This window comes from Molothrus ater, chromosome 6 (assembly GCF_012460135.2).
Source record: "Molothrus ater isolate BHLD 08-10-18 breed brown headed cowbird chromosome 6, BPBGC_Mater_1.1, whole genome shotgun sequence".
NCBI classification, from domain to species: Eukaryota; Metazoa; Chordata; class Aves; order Passeriformes; family Icteridae; genus Molothrus; species Molothrus ater.
The window spans coordinates 60,310,100-60,325,523 of record NC_050483.2 but is presented as its reverse complement, the minus strand read 5'-3'; the positions used below and the strand labels follow the sequence as shown (position 1 = coordinate 60,325,523).

The following is a 15,424-nucleotide window of genomic DNA, read 5'->3' as shown; positions in this document are numbered from 1 at the left end:
CTGTGTGCTTGGGAAGGGGCTGGTTTTATCCACAGGGGCTGGTTTTACCCACAGACCCTCCTGTGCTGCTCCTTTAGCTGGTCTGGCTGCTGGGGACGTCCAAGGGAAACCCCAAACCACCACCAGTCCCACAACAACCACCTCTGCTGTCCCTTCCTGTTTATTGCTGGGATTTCAGTCCAGATCAAAGCTGCTGGTGACTTTCCCTCCATGCAGACCATGAATGCAGAGCTGCTTTCCTCCAGCCCTCAGCACTGCCTGCAGCATTCCCAGGAACAGCTTCTTGTAAGCAACTCCCACTGCAGCTGCTTCCCAGAAAACTGGGGGTCCTCTGCACACTCCATTCATGTCCCCACTGCTGAATCCTGCAGGACACAGTGCCCAGTCCCAGGGGGCTGCCAGCACCAGGGAAAATGAGCCTTGATGGAGAAAAAAAACCAGGAGAAGGCACCAGCCACCTCCAGAGGTGCTGGAATAGCTCTTGCCAAGATCCATGTGGCTTCCCCACTGTGCCACAGTGGGATGAAGCCACCTCAGTGTTCCCTGCAGCCAAGGGGAGAAAAAAGGCACCTCTGGAAGAGATTCAGCCCATGTAAGAACCCACCTCTCTCCACAAACCAGAGTGGGATGGGCTTGGTGGCCTGATTGTGGGGCTCACCCTGCACAGACCCTCCTGAAGGATCCCCCCCCTCCTGCCTTTGTTCCCAGATTCCCTGATGTGCTGTCTCTAAGTGCTGATTGTTCACCATCCCTGTGTTATTTATGGAGTTCTGTGGCCACCAGGGAGAATTCCCACAACTGAGCCAGACTGCAAACCCTGGAGGCACCATCCCTGTAAATGTGACATTGTCCTGCCCTGTGTCCTGGGCCTGCCCACACCTCTCTGTCCCATTTTCCTCCAAAGCCAGGGAAAATCACAGCTCCTTTTTCCAGCAGAGCTGAGGTGCCACCCAGCACATTGATGTGTAGGGCATCTCCTGGGCCTGGGCAGGACAGGACCCTATTTCCATGTTCCAGGCCACAGTTCCTGCTCTTTGCTGCTCTGTGTCACCCTCTGGTCCTTCCCAAATTCTCCCTCATGCAGTCACTGTGCCCAGCAAATGGGATCACAGAGTCATTTGGATTGCAAGGGGCAGGGACATTTTCCACTATCCCAGATTGCTTCAAGCCCCATCCAACCTGGCCTTCAATGTTTCCAGGATCATAAAATCATGGAATAGCTTGGAAAAGCCCTCCAAGATCACCAAATGTAACTGTTCCCCCAGCACTGCCAAGGCCACCACTGTCCCATGTCCACAAGTGACATGGCTTTTAAATCCCTCCAGGGATAAGAACTCCAGCACTGCCCTGGGCAGCTGTGCCAGGGCTGGACAACCCTTTCCATGAATAAATTTTCCCTAATATCCATCCTAAACCTCTCCTGGTGCATCTTGAGGCCATTTCCTCCTGTCTTGTGTTTTTTTCCTCTGGGAGCAGAGACTCTGCAAAGATCCCTAAATCAGCCACAAAGATTCCTAAACAACCCGGTGTGGATATGAGTTTCCTTAGGAGTCTGAGGGGGGGAAATGAGTGTATTCCAGGGAATGAGGTGCCTCCAATGCCTTGGTTCCTCCTGCCAAGAGGAGCAGGTGAAAGCCTGAGAACAGGGGTTCCTTACCCTGCAGGTGAGCGGCCACCTCGGAGTAAGAGCGCAGCACTGCCAGGGACACAGCTTCCCCTGAAACACAGCAGAGGGGAAACACAGCCCTGAGGGACAGCCAGGGGACAGCCAGCCCCACCCTGCTCCCTGACAATGTCACATTATCAATCTCTGCATCCTGAGGTGCTTTAAGCTCTGGAAGATTTGAAATAAATGAGGAAAATTTAACTTCATGCTTCATGTCTCTGCCTATGTCTAGGCCAGCCCATGAGTCTATGCTACATTAATTTCCCCTCTTGTCCCACATTTTTTTCTTATAAAATAAAGGTTAAAAATCTCTTAATATCAGAATAATATCTGCTATTATCAGCCAATGAGAAGAACTGATTTAATCTGATTGTTTTTCATTGTATTTAATTAACTGTATTTAATCCCTGCCCATGGGACAGGATGTGGCACAGATTAATGGTCAAAACTTGTCTCCAGGATCTCTCCAGGATCATGGAAAGCACAGAGAACATCCCAAAGTTACAGAAGGGACAGCCAGGCCACAATTCATACTCACAGCTGGCATAAAACAGCACCACTGTCCTGGCAGCCTCTGAGAGGGAAGAGTGGAAATTCTCCTCTGTCAGGACAAGGATCTGCTCCAGGGGCAGCTCTCTCTTCTTGTCCCTGGAAACTGCTTCCACCACCTGGTCATCCTGAATATCTGCAAAAAAAAACCCCAAAACCCCAGGTGTGTCCAGGGCAGGGGGAACTGCAGCCCCTGGGCCAGCCCAGTGCATGATTTTGTAATCCAGAACCTCTCAGCAGAGACATGGGGTGAGTGAAATCTTGTATGGGGAGAGCAGGCACAGCCACCCAGACAAACCCCCCCAGAATGCCCCAATCCCATCTCACACCAGCCCTGCCCTTGAAGGGAACAATACTCTAAGCTCCTCTAGGATCCTGCCCCCCTTTTTTTTAAGAAAACACCTCCAATTTTGCAATTAGTTTTCAATTCTACATTGCAGGGACCAGAGTTTTCTCCCTGGAGGAAGCAAGTCTGGATCTGCTCTTACAAAAACGTGTCTCAAACCCTTCCAAAGGGATGGATGATTTTCAGATGCTTGTAGAGGACACAGTGTTGGGTGCACCTGAACCCCCCCACCCTTTGAGCATCCAAGCACATTCCTGTCCCTCACACAGCAGCTGTTCCTCTAACAGCTCTGATTTTTCTCTCTGGTGTTTCCACTAAAAATCAGACCTGTCTGTCATAGTCCTGTGACCTCAGAGAATGAAAGAGCCACTTTGTGGCCACCATGAAGTGACTGTGATGGTTTGCAAGTGTTGTTCTCTTTGGCAATGAGCAATGCTCAAAGCAATGTTCTGCCATTGCTGATTGCACCTTCTGTCTGATGACAATCAGCTTTTCACTAGATTAATTGCACACCTTGATTGTTATTCTCTTTCTCATCCTCATCTTCCTCTTCCTCCTGCTCATCCTCCTGAATTTGTTTCACCTTGCTCTTATCTTCCACCAGGGTTATAACTTCATCAGTGTCTTCCAAGACCAGGTATTGGATTGGCATTCCCTGAGGAAAACAATACATCAGTGGGAGCACAACATCCCCCTCTGCTTATTTTGTCTGCAGACCAGACTCAAGGTTGATGGGAACCATCTCCCAACTCCTTATTTTTGGGATATGTCACAGATCCCTGAAGCTGCCAAACAGAGGAAATGCCTGAGTTACATTTCTTTGACTCAATTTCTCCTGTGCTTGAGTTTTTCTCACTCCAGGCTGATGTTTCCTTGTAAATGTAAGGAAAATTGGCTATGTAAGTAAATGTGGCTATGAGGGATCTTGTGGTGAAAGTGAACACCAGCCCCATCTCCCAGCAACTTAACTCAGGTCCAGCACTGCAGGAAAAATCCCAGTGGCCAAACAGGAAAGGAGAGCAGGGAAGTACAGGGGCCACTTGGATGTCCCCTCATTAGAAGGTTCAGGCTGGGTCCAAGGAGCCCATCACAGCCTGGGAAACCAGCTCAAAAAATCCTTTATCTCATGGAGCTCAGCCAGGAGAAATGTTCCCAAGTGTACAGGGGCTGGCCACCCGTGGAAAGAAGCAAGAAAGCAACATGAATTTCTCAGAAATGAGACCTTGTCAGCTTAAAACCAGTGCTGGCACCAGCTCAGACAAAGGCACTGGAGAGAAAATGGAAAGTTGATCAGGAGCTGAGAGAAATGACAAAGTGCTGGCACCTCCCACGGGCTCCCAGAGCCACCCAAGTGCACATCTCTCAGCAGGCCACAGGAAGCCCTCAGGGGATGCTCAGGTCTGATCCTGCACCTGAAACCACCAGTGGGACACTTCAGGTAATCTGGGGCATCTGTGTTCCCTGGCATCTGCCAGCAGCCCATTCCAGCCTGCCTCACAAGCTGGGTCAGGTCCCTGCAGAGTTGAATTCATCTTGATCAGCCTCATTTAACTCCCACCCTGCCCTTCTCCCAGCTCCCTGCCAGAGGCACTGGCTTACAGTGATCAGACCAGCACAGAGCTTTGGTTGTTTGCTCTTTGTTTCACATCAGTCCCTCTCCCATCTTTTGACACCTTTCCTTAAGGCCTTCAGAAGTCCAAATCTTTTGGGGAATTTGCACTTGGATGGAGTTCACAACCTTGTGTTGCCTTAAGGGATAGTGGAGATGTCACTCAATGTCTTGAACCCAAAATAAACTCACTGTTTTCTCTTTCCCAGCAGGCACAGTGGCTCTGCAGCACCCAAATCATGGAATCATGAAAGGGACATTAAAGATCACCCAGTTCCACCCCTGTCATGAGCAGGGACACCTTCCACTACCCCAGGTTGCTCCAAGCCCTGTCCAACCTGGCCTGGAACACTTCCAGGGATGGGAAATCCACAGATTCTCTGGATAACCTGGGAAAGACACTTCCCCTTGAGCTTCAGGGAATGCTGTTAAATCAATCCCAGAGATGAGTACCATCCCACCACCCTCTCCAGAGCTCAGAGGTGTCCAATGAAGAAATCCAGCATCCAACCTCATCTGGTGTCTTGAGGGCCACGTTTGACCGCTGCAGAACATTCAGCTCTACGAGGTCCCTTCCAAAACACAAAGTGGACATTAGATGGTGTGACACAGAAGGTCACCCCTCCTCTTTCTGCCCCAATCCCATCACTGCTAAGTTTCCTCTCCAAAATCTCTCTTAATCTGAACATTTTTCCACCCCTAAGCCAGCAAAACTTCCAAATGAATACAATTCTGGACAAATCCTTAAATATGAAACACTCTGTCCGAGGATGTAGCCTGGTTTTACTGCCTCTCATCCAAGTGTGATTGAGTCCACTGACTGTCATCCTGGTGTTGGGGTAACCCAGCTCAGAAACCCCACAAAAAGCAAGGAGAACCCCAAAAACATCAGAAATACCAGAGAAACACCAGAAATACCAGAAACACCTGAGAGAAATACCTGGACAAAAGGGCAACTCCTGCTTTCCCCAAGAGCTGCCAGGCCACAAACTCTGCTGTCCTCCTGTCAGCCTCATAGGTCTCTTTCTGGCTCAGGATGAACACCAGGGGCAGCCCGAGCTGCAGGTGAACAGTGGAGATCTTCTCTGGGTCCTCAGCAACCTCTGTCTGAAGAACAGCCAGGGTTATGCTGCAGCACAGCTCCACAAGTTGAAGGTACCTCAGCCACAGAAATCCTCAGGAAAAAGCCTCCAACCCCAATTCTAAAACATCCATGAAGCAGAACTCACACAACTCCAGTTAAGCTGTTCCAACATGTCACGACCTTCCCTGTTAAAAACCTGGGCTTTATTTTGTGGGGGTTTTTTTTGTGGTTTAGCAATTCCAGATGTCAAACTTCCACTCATTTTTATTTACCTGGCATCACTCCCTGAAGCAGTTTGAAAAATCCCAGCCACAACATGCAAGAGCTGGAATCTTTCCCTTCCTGCCTTGGACGTGCTACTTCATGACAGCACATGAGAGCTGCTTGATGAAGCTCCATGGGCCTGATCCAGGAAAATGGCTGAAGGAGCATTCCCAGCTCATCCACTCATCCTTCTGGATGGGCAGGGATGACCACTGGGATCAGGAGGCTGCTGAAGTTCTCTGCCCCTTGGAAGGAGGAAATAGGAGGGAACCTCCTGTTCCTTGTGATCACCGAGGTGAGAAGGACTGACATCAAATTCCAGAGGGTGCTGAAACTCCTGCAGGGAGCCTACAGGAGCAGCTGAGGACTTTGGGGTTGTCTGGTTTGCAGAAAAGGAGGCTGAGGGATGACCCCATTGCTCTCCACAGCTTCCTGAGGGGATGCTCCCGAGCCTACAGGAGCAGCTGAGGACTTTGGGCTTGTCTGGTTTAAAGAAAAGGAGGTTGAGGGATGACCCCACTGCTCTCCACAGCTTCCTGAGGGGATGTGGAGAAGGAAACACTGATGTCTCCAGAGTATCCAGGGATAGAACATGTGGAAATGGTTCAAAGCTGCATCAGGGGAGGTTTACACAGAACATCAGGAAGGTTTCTTTACCAAGAGCACTGGAACAAGCTTCATATTGAGTTGGGCACTGCTCAAGAGTCATTTGGAAAATGCCCTCAATAATTTATTTATGTTTTGGCCAGGCCTGAATTGGTGAGGCAGCTGCACCAGGTGATTCCTGCTCCTTGCCTGGAGCCACCCTGGAAGGGGCAGATTCTCACCCTCAGCCTTTCTCTCTTCTCTCACCTCCCTCATCCTCACATCCCTCCCTGCCCTCCCACCCAGGGAGCTCCTCCTTCCCAGTCCTACCACCAGTGGAGCTCCCATCAGCTTGAGGTGCCTGTGGATGTTGAGCAGGGTCAGGGGCTGTGCCAGGGCTGTCCTCCTGCAGGCCTGGGCTGGCTCTGTCACCTGCTGGCAGTGGCAGAACAAGAGCCAGGCAGAGGAGACATCAGGGTCATCATGGCTGTGAGAGAGGAAACAAAACCCACCCTGAGCAGGGGTTCCAAGTGCCCTGAGAGAAGGAGCAGGTTTGCTGATGTGTTGCACAGATTATCCTCAAGCCCAGGGTTTGGCAGGGTTGTGGAACAGGCTGGGAGAGCTGGGGGTGCTCACCTGGACAGGAGAAGGCTCCAGGGAGAGCTCAGAGCCCCTGGCAGGGCCTGAAGGGGCTCCAGGAGAGCTGGAGAGGGACTGGGGACAAGGGATGGAGGGACAGGAGCCAGGGAATGGCTCCCACTGCCAGAGGGCAGGGATGGGTGGGATACTGGGGAGGATTCCTGGCTGTGAGGGTGGGCAGGCCCTGGCACAGGGTGCCCAGAGAAGCTGTGGCTTTCCCTGAATCCCTGGAAGTGTCCAAGGCCAGGCTGGCCAGAGCTTGGAGCACCCTGGGAGAGTGGAAGGTGTCCCTGGTTAGCTGTGACACCTTCACTGCTGTTGGTCTGTAGGTAACTTTGGGAAGTTTCCTTTTCTGATGCACCCATTCCCTACCCCTAAAACAGGGATCACCTTCTTTGGGTAAGGATTTAAGAGCTCTCCATAGAAGAGCAAAGTGCATTATTAAGACCTCAAATCCTGCTGCCCGGGGTTGGCTGGAAGCTGTTCCTGTTGGAGAAGCTCCCACCATTTCAGCAGCTCGGGAGGGGGCGGCGCTGCTTTAAGGAGAATTCAGGCGATTCCTGTGCAATGACAACCGTGCCACCTAGCGGGAGCCACAGCACAACTCCCGAAACCCTGCAAGGAGGGAATGGCACCTCGGCAAGGGCCACCCCGGTGCCTGTGACAAAATCCCAGGTAACTCATGGTGGAGTTATTAATGTTGGAAAAGCCCTCCAAGATCACAGAGTCCAAAAGTTCCCCCAGCACTGCCAAGGCCATCACTGAGCCGTGTCCCCAAGTGCCACATCCACATGGATTTTAAATTCCTCCAGGGATGGGGGCTCCACCACTACATTGCGCAGCCTGTTCTGACACGAAAACCCTTTCCATGAAGGATGTTTCCCTAATATCCAATTTAAACTTACCCTGGTGCAGCTTGTGGCTGTTTCTCCTTGTCCTGTCCCTGTTCCCTTGGAGCAGAGCCTGTCCCTGCCCCGGCTGTGCCCTCCTGGCAGGAGCTGTGCAGAGCCACAAGGGCCCCTGAGCCTCCTTTGCTCCAGCCCCAGCCCCTGCCCAGCTCCCTCAGGGATTCTGCAGCCCCTGCCCAGCTCCCTCAGGGATTCTGCAGCCCCTGCCCAGCTCCCTCAGGGATTCTGCAGCCCCTGCCCGGCTCCCTCAGGGATTCTGCAGCCCCTGCCCAGCTCCCTCAGGGATTCTGCAGCCCCTGCCCAGCTCCCTCAGCCTCTCCTGGTGCTCCAGACCCCTCCCAGCTCTGTTTCCTTCTCTGGACACACTCCAGCCCCTCAGTGTTTCTTGTCATGAGGGGCCCAGAGCTGACCTCAGGATCTGAGGTGTGGCCTCAGCAGTGCCAGCACAGGGGACAATCTCTGCCCTGGGCTTGTAGCCACAGGCTGGTACCAGCCAGGTGCCTCTTGGCCAGATGGGCACTCTGTGGGCTGAGGAAACAACGCCCCATGTGATGTTCCCAGCTCCTCCCTCACACTCCTGACTGCAGGAGGTCACATCAGCAGTCACAAGGAAGGATCTGCCATTCTAAAGCACGTCCTCCTGCAGTGGAAGTGGGTGGCCAGTGAGGCCATGGGATGGGAATTCCCAAATCCATGAGCAGTGCTACAGTTCTTGCTCTTGGATATCACAAGGGGGGAGTGCTTTAGGATTTAAACATCAACTCTCCTGGAAACCCATGGCTGAGGTTTGATCCACCAGCCATGGAAAGGAGACAGAGGGCTCTTCTGTGAAATCCCACCAAACACAGCCACAAACAGCAAGGCCAGGAACACAACCAGCAGCTTTTGGAAAACAGATTTGTCCACCCTTGGCACAGCATCCTCATTGCTTTGGGAATCTGAGACACCAGGAGTGAGGCAAACAGTGCATGGCAGCAGCTCTCCATGGTGGGGGTGTCTCTGGACATACCTGGTGGCTTTCAGCAGTGCTGCCTCAGTTGTCAGGACAAACTGGTGGATGGTCCCATAGACAAAAGCTGCCTCCATCACAGCTCTGTGCTCTGGAAAGGGAAAGGCAAGGTGAACTCAGCTCTGTTTCCTCCACATCTCCTGTTTCATCCTTGCCAGGTGTAAATATTAATTCCCAGGTGCAAATATCAAATCCCAGGTGCAAATATCAAATCCCAGACTTTCAGAAACTCTTGGTACAATGTCACAGAGCCTGTCTGAAAACACCCTGTGAAGATAAGCGAGCAACTGGAGCTGGATCCCATTCCTGATCCCAAACAGGTGCTGTGTGAGAATCCATTCCACTGCAGAGCCAGGATTTATTATTTTTAAGACAGCAACCACTGGCTTGCTTTCCCTCTCCAAGTCCATCTCTCAAGGTTTATGCTCCCAGCAAAAGTTTTCTGGTGCAACTGATCCCTTTGGAAACAAAGCAATACATATGGAAGTAGAGATCTTGTGGCTGGGTGGCCCTTTCAGGTTTTCATCTGCAGGATTTTGGGTCAGAAACTCAGGTCCTGGATATTCTACCAAAAAAAAAGGCTGGGGGAAGAGAGGAAAGATGGAAATGAGCATCCATACCTGCTGTCCCAGTAGCTGGTACATAGGCAAAGACCATGTTGGACTTCCCTTTCAACACATTTTCAATGTTCTCAAGGTCTGCCAGTGTTTCAACATATTTAACTTCATTAAAGAGCAGGGCACTGAGGAGGCAGAGAAAACCTCATTAGCAACTGGTTGAAGAGTAAATTTGCAGCCACACAAGCATGATGGGAAAAACAGGGTAAAATTCCAGTTTCTTGCTAACAGATTAAGGATTCACAGACAACTTGAGGTGCCCAGGTGTGTGCTGGTGAGTTGTCTCAAGGGAAAAAGTTTAACAGGATCAAACCATTATAAAGAGAGAAGCTTGACTGAGACCATCCTCTGGAGTACCTTGATGCCTCAGGTTTGAGCTTTTCTATTTTTCAGATTTTGTGCTGCTTTAGTGTGTGGGTCTGGGCTCCATATCAGGGGATGCTGAGCTCTGTGCACAGAGCAGGGAGACAAAACAATTCCTGCTCCAGCTGGGCACCAAGGACAAATGATCCAAACCTCAGCCCCAGAGCACAAACCCCGTGGGCTGGAGAGAGAAAAACAAGCAGGGTGGGACTGCAGGGGCTAAAGCTGAAATGGGACAATGAACTGCAAGATGCAAATGGAGCAGAACTGATCCCAGGGACAGACCCCGTGCCCGGCTGTGCATTTTGGGGCCGTTTTGGTTCATTTTGGGTGCAGGCCTGGCTGGGCTCTTGTGCTGCCCAAGGTGGATGCATGGAGGAGATGCTTTGAATCAATCCCTGCTTTATTCTGGAACTCCATCCAGCCTCTGCTCTAGGGCAGCCTGCACAAGGCATCAGTTTCTGGTGACCCAGATGCGACACAAGGCATCAGCCTGGGGTTGGCATTTAGTGGGACTGGAAAGGAAAAGGATTCCAGAGGGTGATGTGGTCTGGGGACGTGGGGATGGACTTTCAGGGATGTGGTCTGGACTTACAACAGAACGTTGGCGACGATGGAGTTCACGTCGAACAGGGCGTCGGTGGGGAACTCTCGGATCAGTCGGTTCCCTCTGCAGAGGGAAGAGAGAGTCACCAAAGGAACTGAGGGAGATTCACTGCATGGATCCATGGGAAAAGGGAGCCAAGGCAGGCACAGAAGGATAGGGAGGATGATGGAGAAATGGCAGAACACACTTGAGATGTCTTTGATCTGATTTGAGAATCTTTCAAGCCCGGTTGAGCAGGTTCCTGCTGCACTTGGGGACATGGTGGCCTTGGCAGAGCTGGGGGAAGGTTTGGATTCAATGATCTTAAAGGTCCTTGGAATGGTTGCACTTGATGATGTTAAAGGTCTTTGGAATGGTTGTACTTGATGATCCTAAAGGTCTTTGGAACGGTTGCACTTGATGACCTTAAAAGTCTTTGGAATGGTTGCACTTGATGATCTTCAAGGTCTTTGGAATGGTTGCACTTGATGACCTTAAAGGTCTTTGGAATGGTTGCACTTGATGACCTTAAAGGTCTTTAGAATGGTTGCACTTGATGACCTTAAAGGTCTTTAGAATGGTTGCACTTGATGATCCTAAAGGTCTTTAGAATGGTTGCACTTGATGACCTTAAAGGTCTTTAGAATGGTTGCACTTGATGATCCTAAAGGTCCTTGGAATGGTTGCACTTGATGACCTTAAAGGTCTTTTCCAACCTTAATTATTCCATGATTATCAGTACAACGGTCAATGAGAACTGAGCTGATACATGGAAAAGCTTCCATGTCACAACCCTTGGAGAGACCAGGATCTGAACCTTCCCACCCAGGGCAGAAGAGTTAACCCCACCAACAAAGAGAGCACCAAAAAGTGTTTCTTTCTTGGACTAGACCCAAAATCTTGTGGCCTGAATATAGCTCTGGGGGTGGGAGGCCAGAGGAACAGCAGAACACTGATGGAGGGTTTCTCCTGTGGTTGCATTCCACAGCTCATCCCTCTGCTGCTCCAAGGAATTTGGGGCAGGATGGGACAATTCACACAGAGGACAAAGCACCTTCTCTGCCTGTGCTGGAATTTTGGGGGCCCTTTGGCTGAACTATGCAGGTCACTGCTGTCCTCATGGCTCCTCTCATTCCTCCACAGACATCTCTGACTGCTGACAGTGCTTCCTTCAAATCTTTCCTTCAAACTGGGAAGAAATCCCAGTGCAGAGCCCAGAAATGCCCCTCACCTGAACAGGAAGGCTTTCCTTAATGCATTTTCTTTTCCACAGTATCTTGAGACATCTTCCTTGGGACAATTCACCTGGACAGCAAATACATGTAATTACAGATTCAGCCCCACAATGACCCCACACACCCCCTACAGCTTTCTTCCATTCAAGAGTGTAAATCCAGCCTTTCCAAACCTTCTGGGAGGGAAAATCCACCAAAATGGAGACCAGAGATGGAGAGGGGAGTTTGTACTTCAGTTTTTCAGCTTAGCCTGCTGATTTGGGTCAGATGGGATCAAAAGACCCCATGATCTGCCCAGCATATTCAAAGTGACAGATCAGTGCTTCCTTACTGACCTTGGTCTATAGCTGGAAGAAACTAAATAAATCCAAATAGAAATATATAAGCATTTCTTAGAGTCTAATTATATGTGCCTGAATTTGTAATTCCCTCACGTGAATCTGCATAAAATTTCAGCTAAAAACTCCTTTGTTTGAAATATTTATTGCACTGAGCTGAAAAGAAGTTGACCGACCTCATCCATCATGGACATGGACACTGGAACTGCACAGAGAAAATGGGGATTTTCCATCCCTGGAAATGTCCAAGGCCAGGTTGAACATTTCCAGGGATGGAAAATGAAATGCTTGGAGCAACCCAGGGTAGTGGAAGGTGCCCCTGTCCATGGAAGGTGAGGTGGAAAGAGATGAGCTTTAAGGTCCCTGAAAGCCAAAGCTGCTCTGTGAGTCCATGATCCTATGAAAAGTCTGTGTTCATCCTTTCCTTGCTCATCTCCTACTCATCCATCCCACCCAGCAGCTTCCCTGAGCCCATTTACCTTCACCACAGAAACACCATAGTCCTGGAGGGCCTCAGCTGAGCTCTCAATGTGCTCCAAGAAGGGCTGGGCACCAGGAGAAACTGAAAAACACACCAAAAAAATGCTCTGCAAGTCCTCAGGGTGAAGAGCATCCTCCTGCCACAGAGGGAGATGTTCCTGTGTGGGAACATGAAATATGGGAGATGTTCCTCAGCCCATGCCAATGTCTTTGGGAAATCACACCCAGGGGATCATGAAGAACAAAAGGAAGGTCAAGGATCTTCTCCTAATCCATGACAGCCTTGAGTTCTCCTTCATGAAAGGGATTCCTGCTTTTTCTAGCTGGTATTATGGAAGAGGGGAAATTCCTTAGGAAATTTGCTTTCTCCTCCAGAGTACCTCCAGAAAATAATCCAGAAAATGAATGAAGATGTTTGAGGGACTGTGCCTGAGGACACAGCCAGGAAAGAACCCATCCCAAGAGGTCAGGAGCACTTGGAACTGTGCTTTGACCAGTTCTTCAAAACCCCTTTGGGTTTAAAAATCTCAGGAACTGCCCCTTCTCTGAGGAGGGCCACAAGTTGGTCAGAGGGATGGAGCAGTTCTGCTAGAGGAAAGGCTCTAGGAGAGTTGGAAAATAGAAAAGGCTCTGGGGTGAATTAATTGCAGCCTTCCAGTGCCTGAAGGAGCCAATGAGGAAGATGAAGAGAGACTCTCTACAAGGGATGGAGGGACAGGAGCCAGGGAATGGCTCCCACTGCCAGAGGGCAGGGATGGATGGGATACTGGGAAGGAATTCCTGGCTGGGATAGAATTCTCAGAGCAGCTGTGGCTGCCCCTGGATCCCTGGCAGTGCCCAAGGCCAGGCTGGACAGGGCTTGGAGCACCTGGGACAGTGGAAGGTGTCCCTGCCATGGCAGGAGGTGGGACTGGATGGGATTTAAGATCCTTCCAACTCCAAGCATTCCATGATTCTGAGATTGTTCCACTCCCACCAAGCCTTGCTGAGCCCCCAGGCTGATGGAAACTCACATTAAACACGTACCACTGGGGCTGAAAAAAGCCAAGGATGTTTTTCCAGCCTCCAAGCCACTGAAATAGTGCTGGGGGCTTGGCTCCTGCTGCAGGCTGGCACTTCCACATTTTGGGATGGAGGAAGCACAGAAGAGAAGGAAAACCAAGGAAGAAACCCATCTGTCCTTTTGGGCTGGCATGGCTGTTCCCAGCTACAGGCACAGGAGAGTCACAGCTGGAGGAAAAATAATAATAAAAAATACATAAACACACACAAACACATATATGAGTGTCTCTCTGTTTTAGTCTCTGTTACATGACTGCAATTTCCAGCTGTGGAAATGATTATTAATATGACACAAACATCTTGAGGATATTATGAATTAGTCACTCAATCCACAGGTGACTCAGACAACTGCAAAGAGGACAGCAGAGGCCACTCCATTCCCTCTGAGTGGCCCCTTCAAGTGCACAGACCCTCAGTGCTTTCAGCTTAGGGCTGCTTTTCCTCCCTCCTTTTTTATTTCTTTTGAGTCAAACAAAAATTCCATGCACAGGCATCAAAGCAGTGACAGCATCATCCACAAACCCCCGCCCAAACTGTCTCCATTCCTGCTACAAAGCTTCCAGGGTGCCAGTAGAATTTATGTGGCCCTGAAAGGTGTTTGCAAAGGGATGGGACGTGTTGTGGTTGCCAAAAACCCAATGGCCATTTGAGATTCAAATAGGAGAGCTCCTGTTTCAGTGCAAAATAGAAATGTGCATCTTCTGGCACTTGTTTCTGGTCAGAGTGAGGAAGAATTTTGCAGGTATATTTATAAAGATTTTCTAGCTGAAGTCCTCAGCATGAGGATGTTCTGCTGGTGCTTCAAGAACACATGTTCCAAATTATTTTTTTTTATAGAATAACTGATTTCTCTCTTATATTTATAAGGATTTATGTAACTTAAATGGATGCTATTTTTGTATATACTGCTGGGTTTTTTCTTTACTCTGTGATCAGACGTTCTATACAATTTAACCTTTAAAGGATTAATTAAAAAATCAGATTACCCTTGACCTAAAATATGTGTAGCAATAAGTCAGAGAAGAATTCTGTAAAATCTTTTCTGCTTTGGCTACTGATTTTGCCACTTCTCAGCAGCCACCTGGACTTCCCCAGAGAATTAAGTGTGAATTTTCCTGAACAGATTGATTTTGGTGGGAAGTGTCCCTGCCCCTGGGATGGAACAAGATGATCTTTAAGGTCCCTCCCAATCAAAACCAATCTGGGATTTTGGGATTCTGCTCACTCCAGGCCATGGCAGATGATGTGAGGAGGTTAAAGGATGAGAAGCCACCTTCCTCCCACTCCATTCCTTCCCAGCCTGCTCCTCAGGGATTGCTCTCTGCTGCTGGAGCGTGGCTGCTCCCTGCTCAACAAAGGGACAAAGCTGGGACTGAATCCATGCAGAATTTACATCATGAGCTGCAGCTGCTTCCCTCAACAAACACCCCTGTGTCCATGGGCTGTCACTCCTCCAACACCCTGGCAGAGGCTGGCAGCTCACCACGGCTGCCCTGGGATCAACCCAAGCTCCAACACTCCAAAAACAAGCAGGGAAAGGTCCTGTGCCATGCTCCAGGAGTGAGGAGCTACTGCCAGGCACACTCAGCCTCCACAGGCTCCTTCTCCAGGAGCTGAGGGGCTTGGATCAGGCCTGAAGGCACAACAGAGCTGGAAATACATTAATTTTTTTCTTTTCATCTCAAAATCTCCTGTTGTCTCCTTTCCAGCTTTGGGCAGTGTCAGGCATTTCTGGTCCCGTGCCCTCCCATCTGTTCCCCTGGCTGACAGAGGGGACAAGGATCAGGCTGGGGGGGTGATGTTTATTAAATGACAAACTTGGCTACTGCAGGATGGAAAAATAAACACAATCCTGGCACGTGGGAACCACCCAGGTCAAATGGGAGAGCTCACTGTCAAGGAAGGAAGAGGAGCAGCCTCCAAGGACTCAAAGAAATCACAGGATTCTATCTGGGGGAGAGGGTCAGCAGTTTAAAACAAAACTCCAGCCCCCAAGGAGACATGAGAACCCCTTGCAGTGCCCAAGGGGGCTCCAGGAGAGTGACTTGGGACAAGGGATGGAGGGACAGGAGCCAGGGAATGGC

At 50.1% G+C, this 15,424-nt stretch overlaps 1 protein-coding gene across 3 annotated transcripts in view; it reads right to left on the bottom strand.

The window, feature by feature from the left end:
* The window catches only part of TXNDC16 (thioredoxin domain containing 16), a 40,050-nt gene that overhangs the window by 20,303 nt on the left and 4,323 nt on the right, over positions 1–15,424 (bottom strand). For all 3 annotated transcript variants that reach the window (XM_036383902.2, XM_036383901.2, XM_036383900.2), the window contains 12 exons: positions 13,305–13,508; positions 12,278–12,360; positions 11,457–11,530; positions 10,235–10,309; positions 9,280–9,401; positions 8,660–8,750; positions 6,434–6,590; positions 5,111–5,277; positions 4,682–4,742; positions 3,075–3,216; positions 2,205–2,351; positions 1,658–1,717 (listed from right to left, as the gene is read on the bottom strand). In XM_036383902.2, coding sequence (XP_036239795.1) covers positions 1,658–1,717; positions 2,205–2,351; positions 3,075–3,216; positions 4,682–4,742; positions 5,111–5,277; positions 6,434–6,590; positions 8,660–8,750; positions 9,280–9,401; positions 10,235–10,309; positions 11,457–11,530; positions 12,278–12,360; positions 13,305–13,473 — 1,348 coding nt within the window. In that variant the 5' untranslated portion in view covers positions 13,474–13,508. The remainder of the gene's footprint in view (positions 1–1,657; positions 1,718–2,204; positions 2,352–3,074; positions 3,217–4,681; positions 4,743–5,110; positions 5,278–6,433; positions 6,591–8,659; positions 8,751–9,279; positions 9,402–10,234; positions 10,310–11,456; positions 11,531–12,277; positions 12,361–13,304; positions 13,509–15,424) is intronic.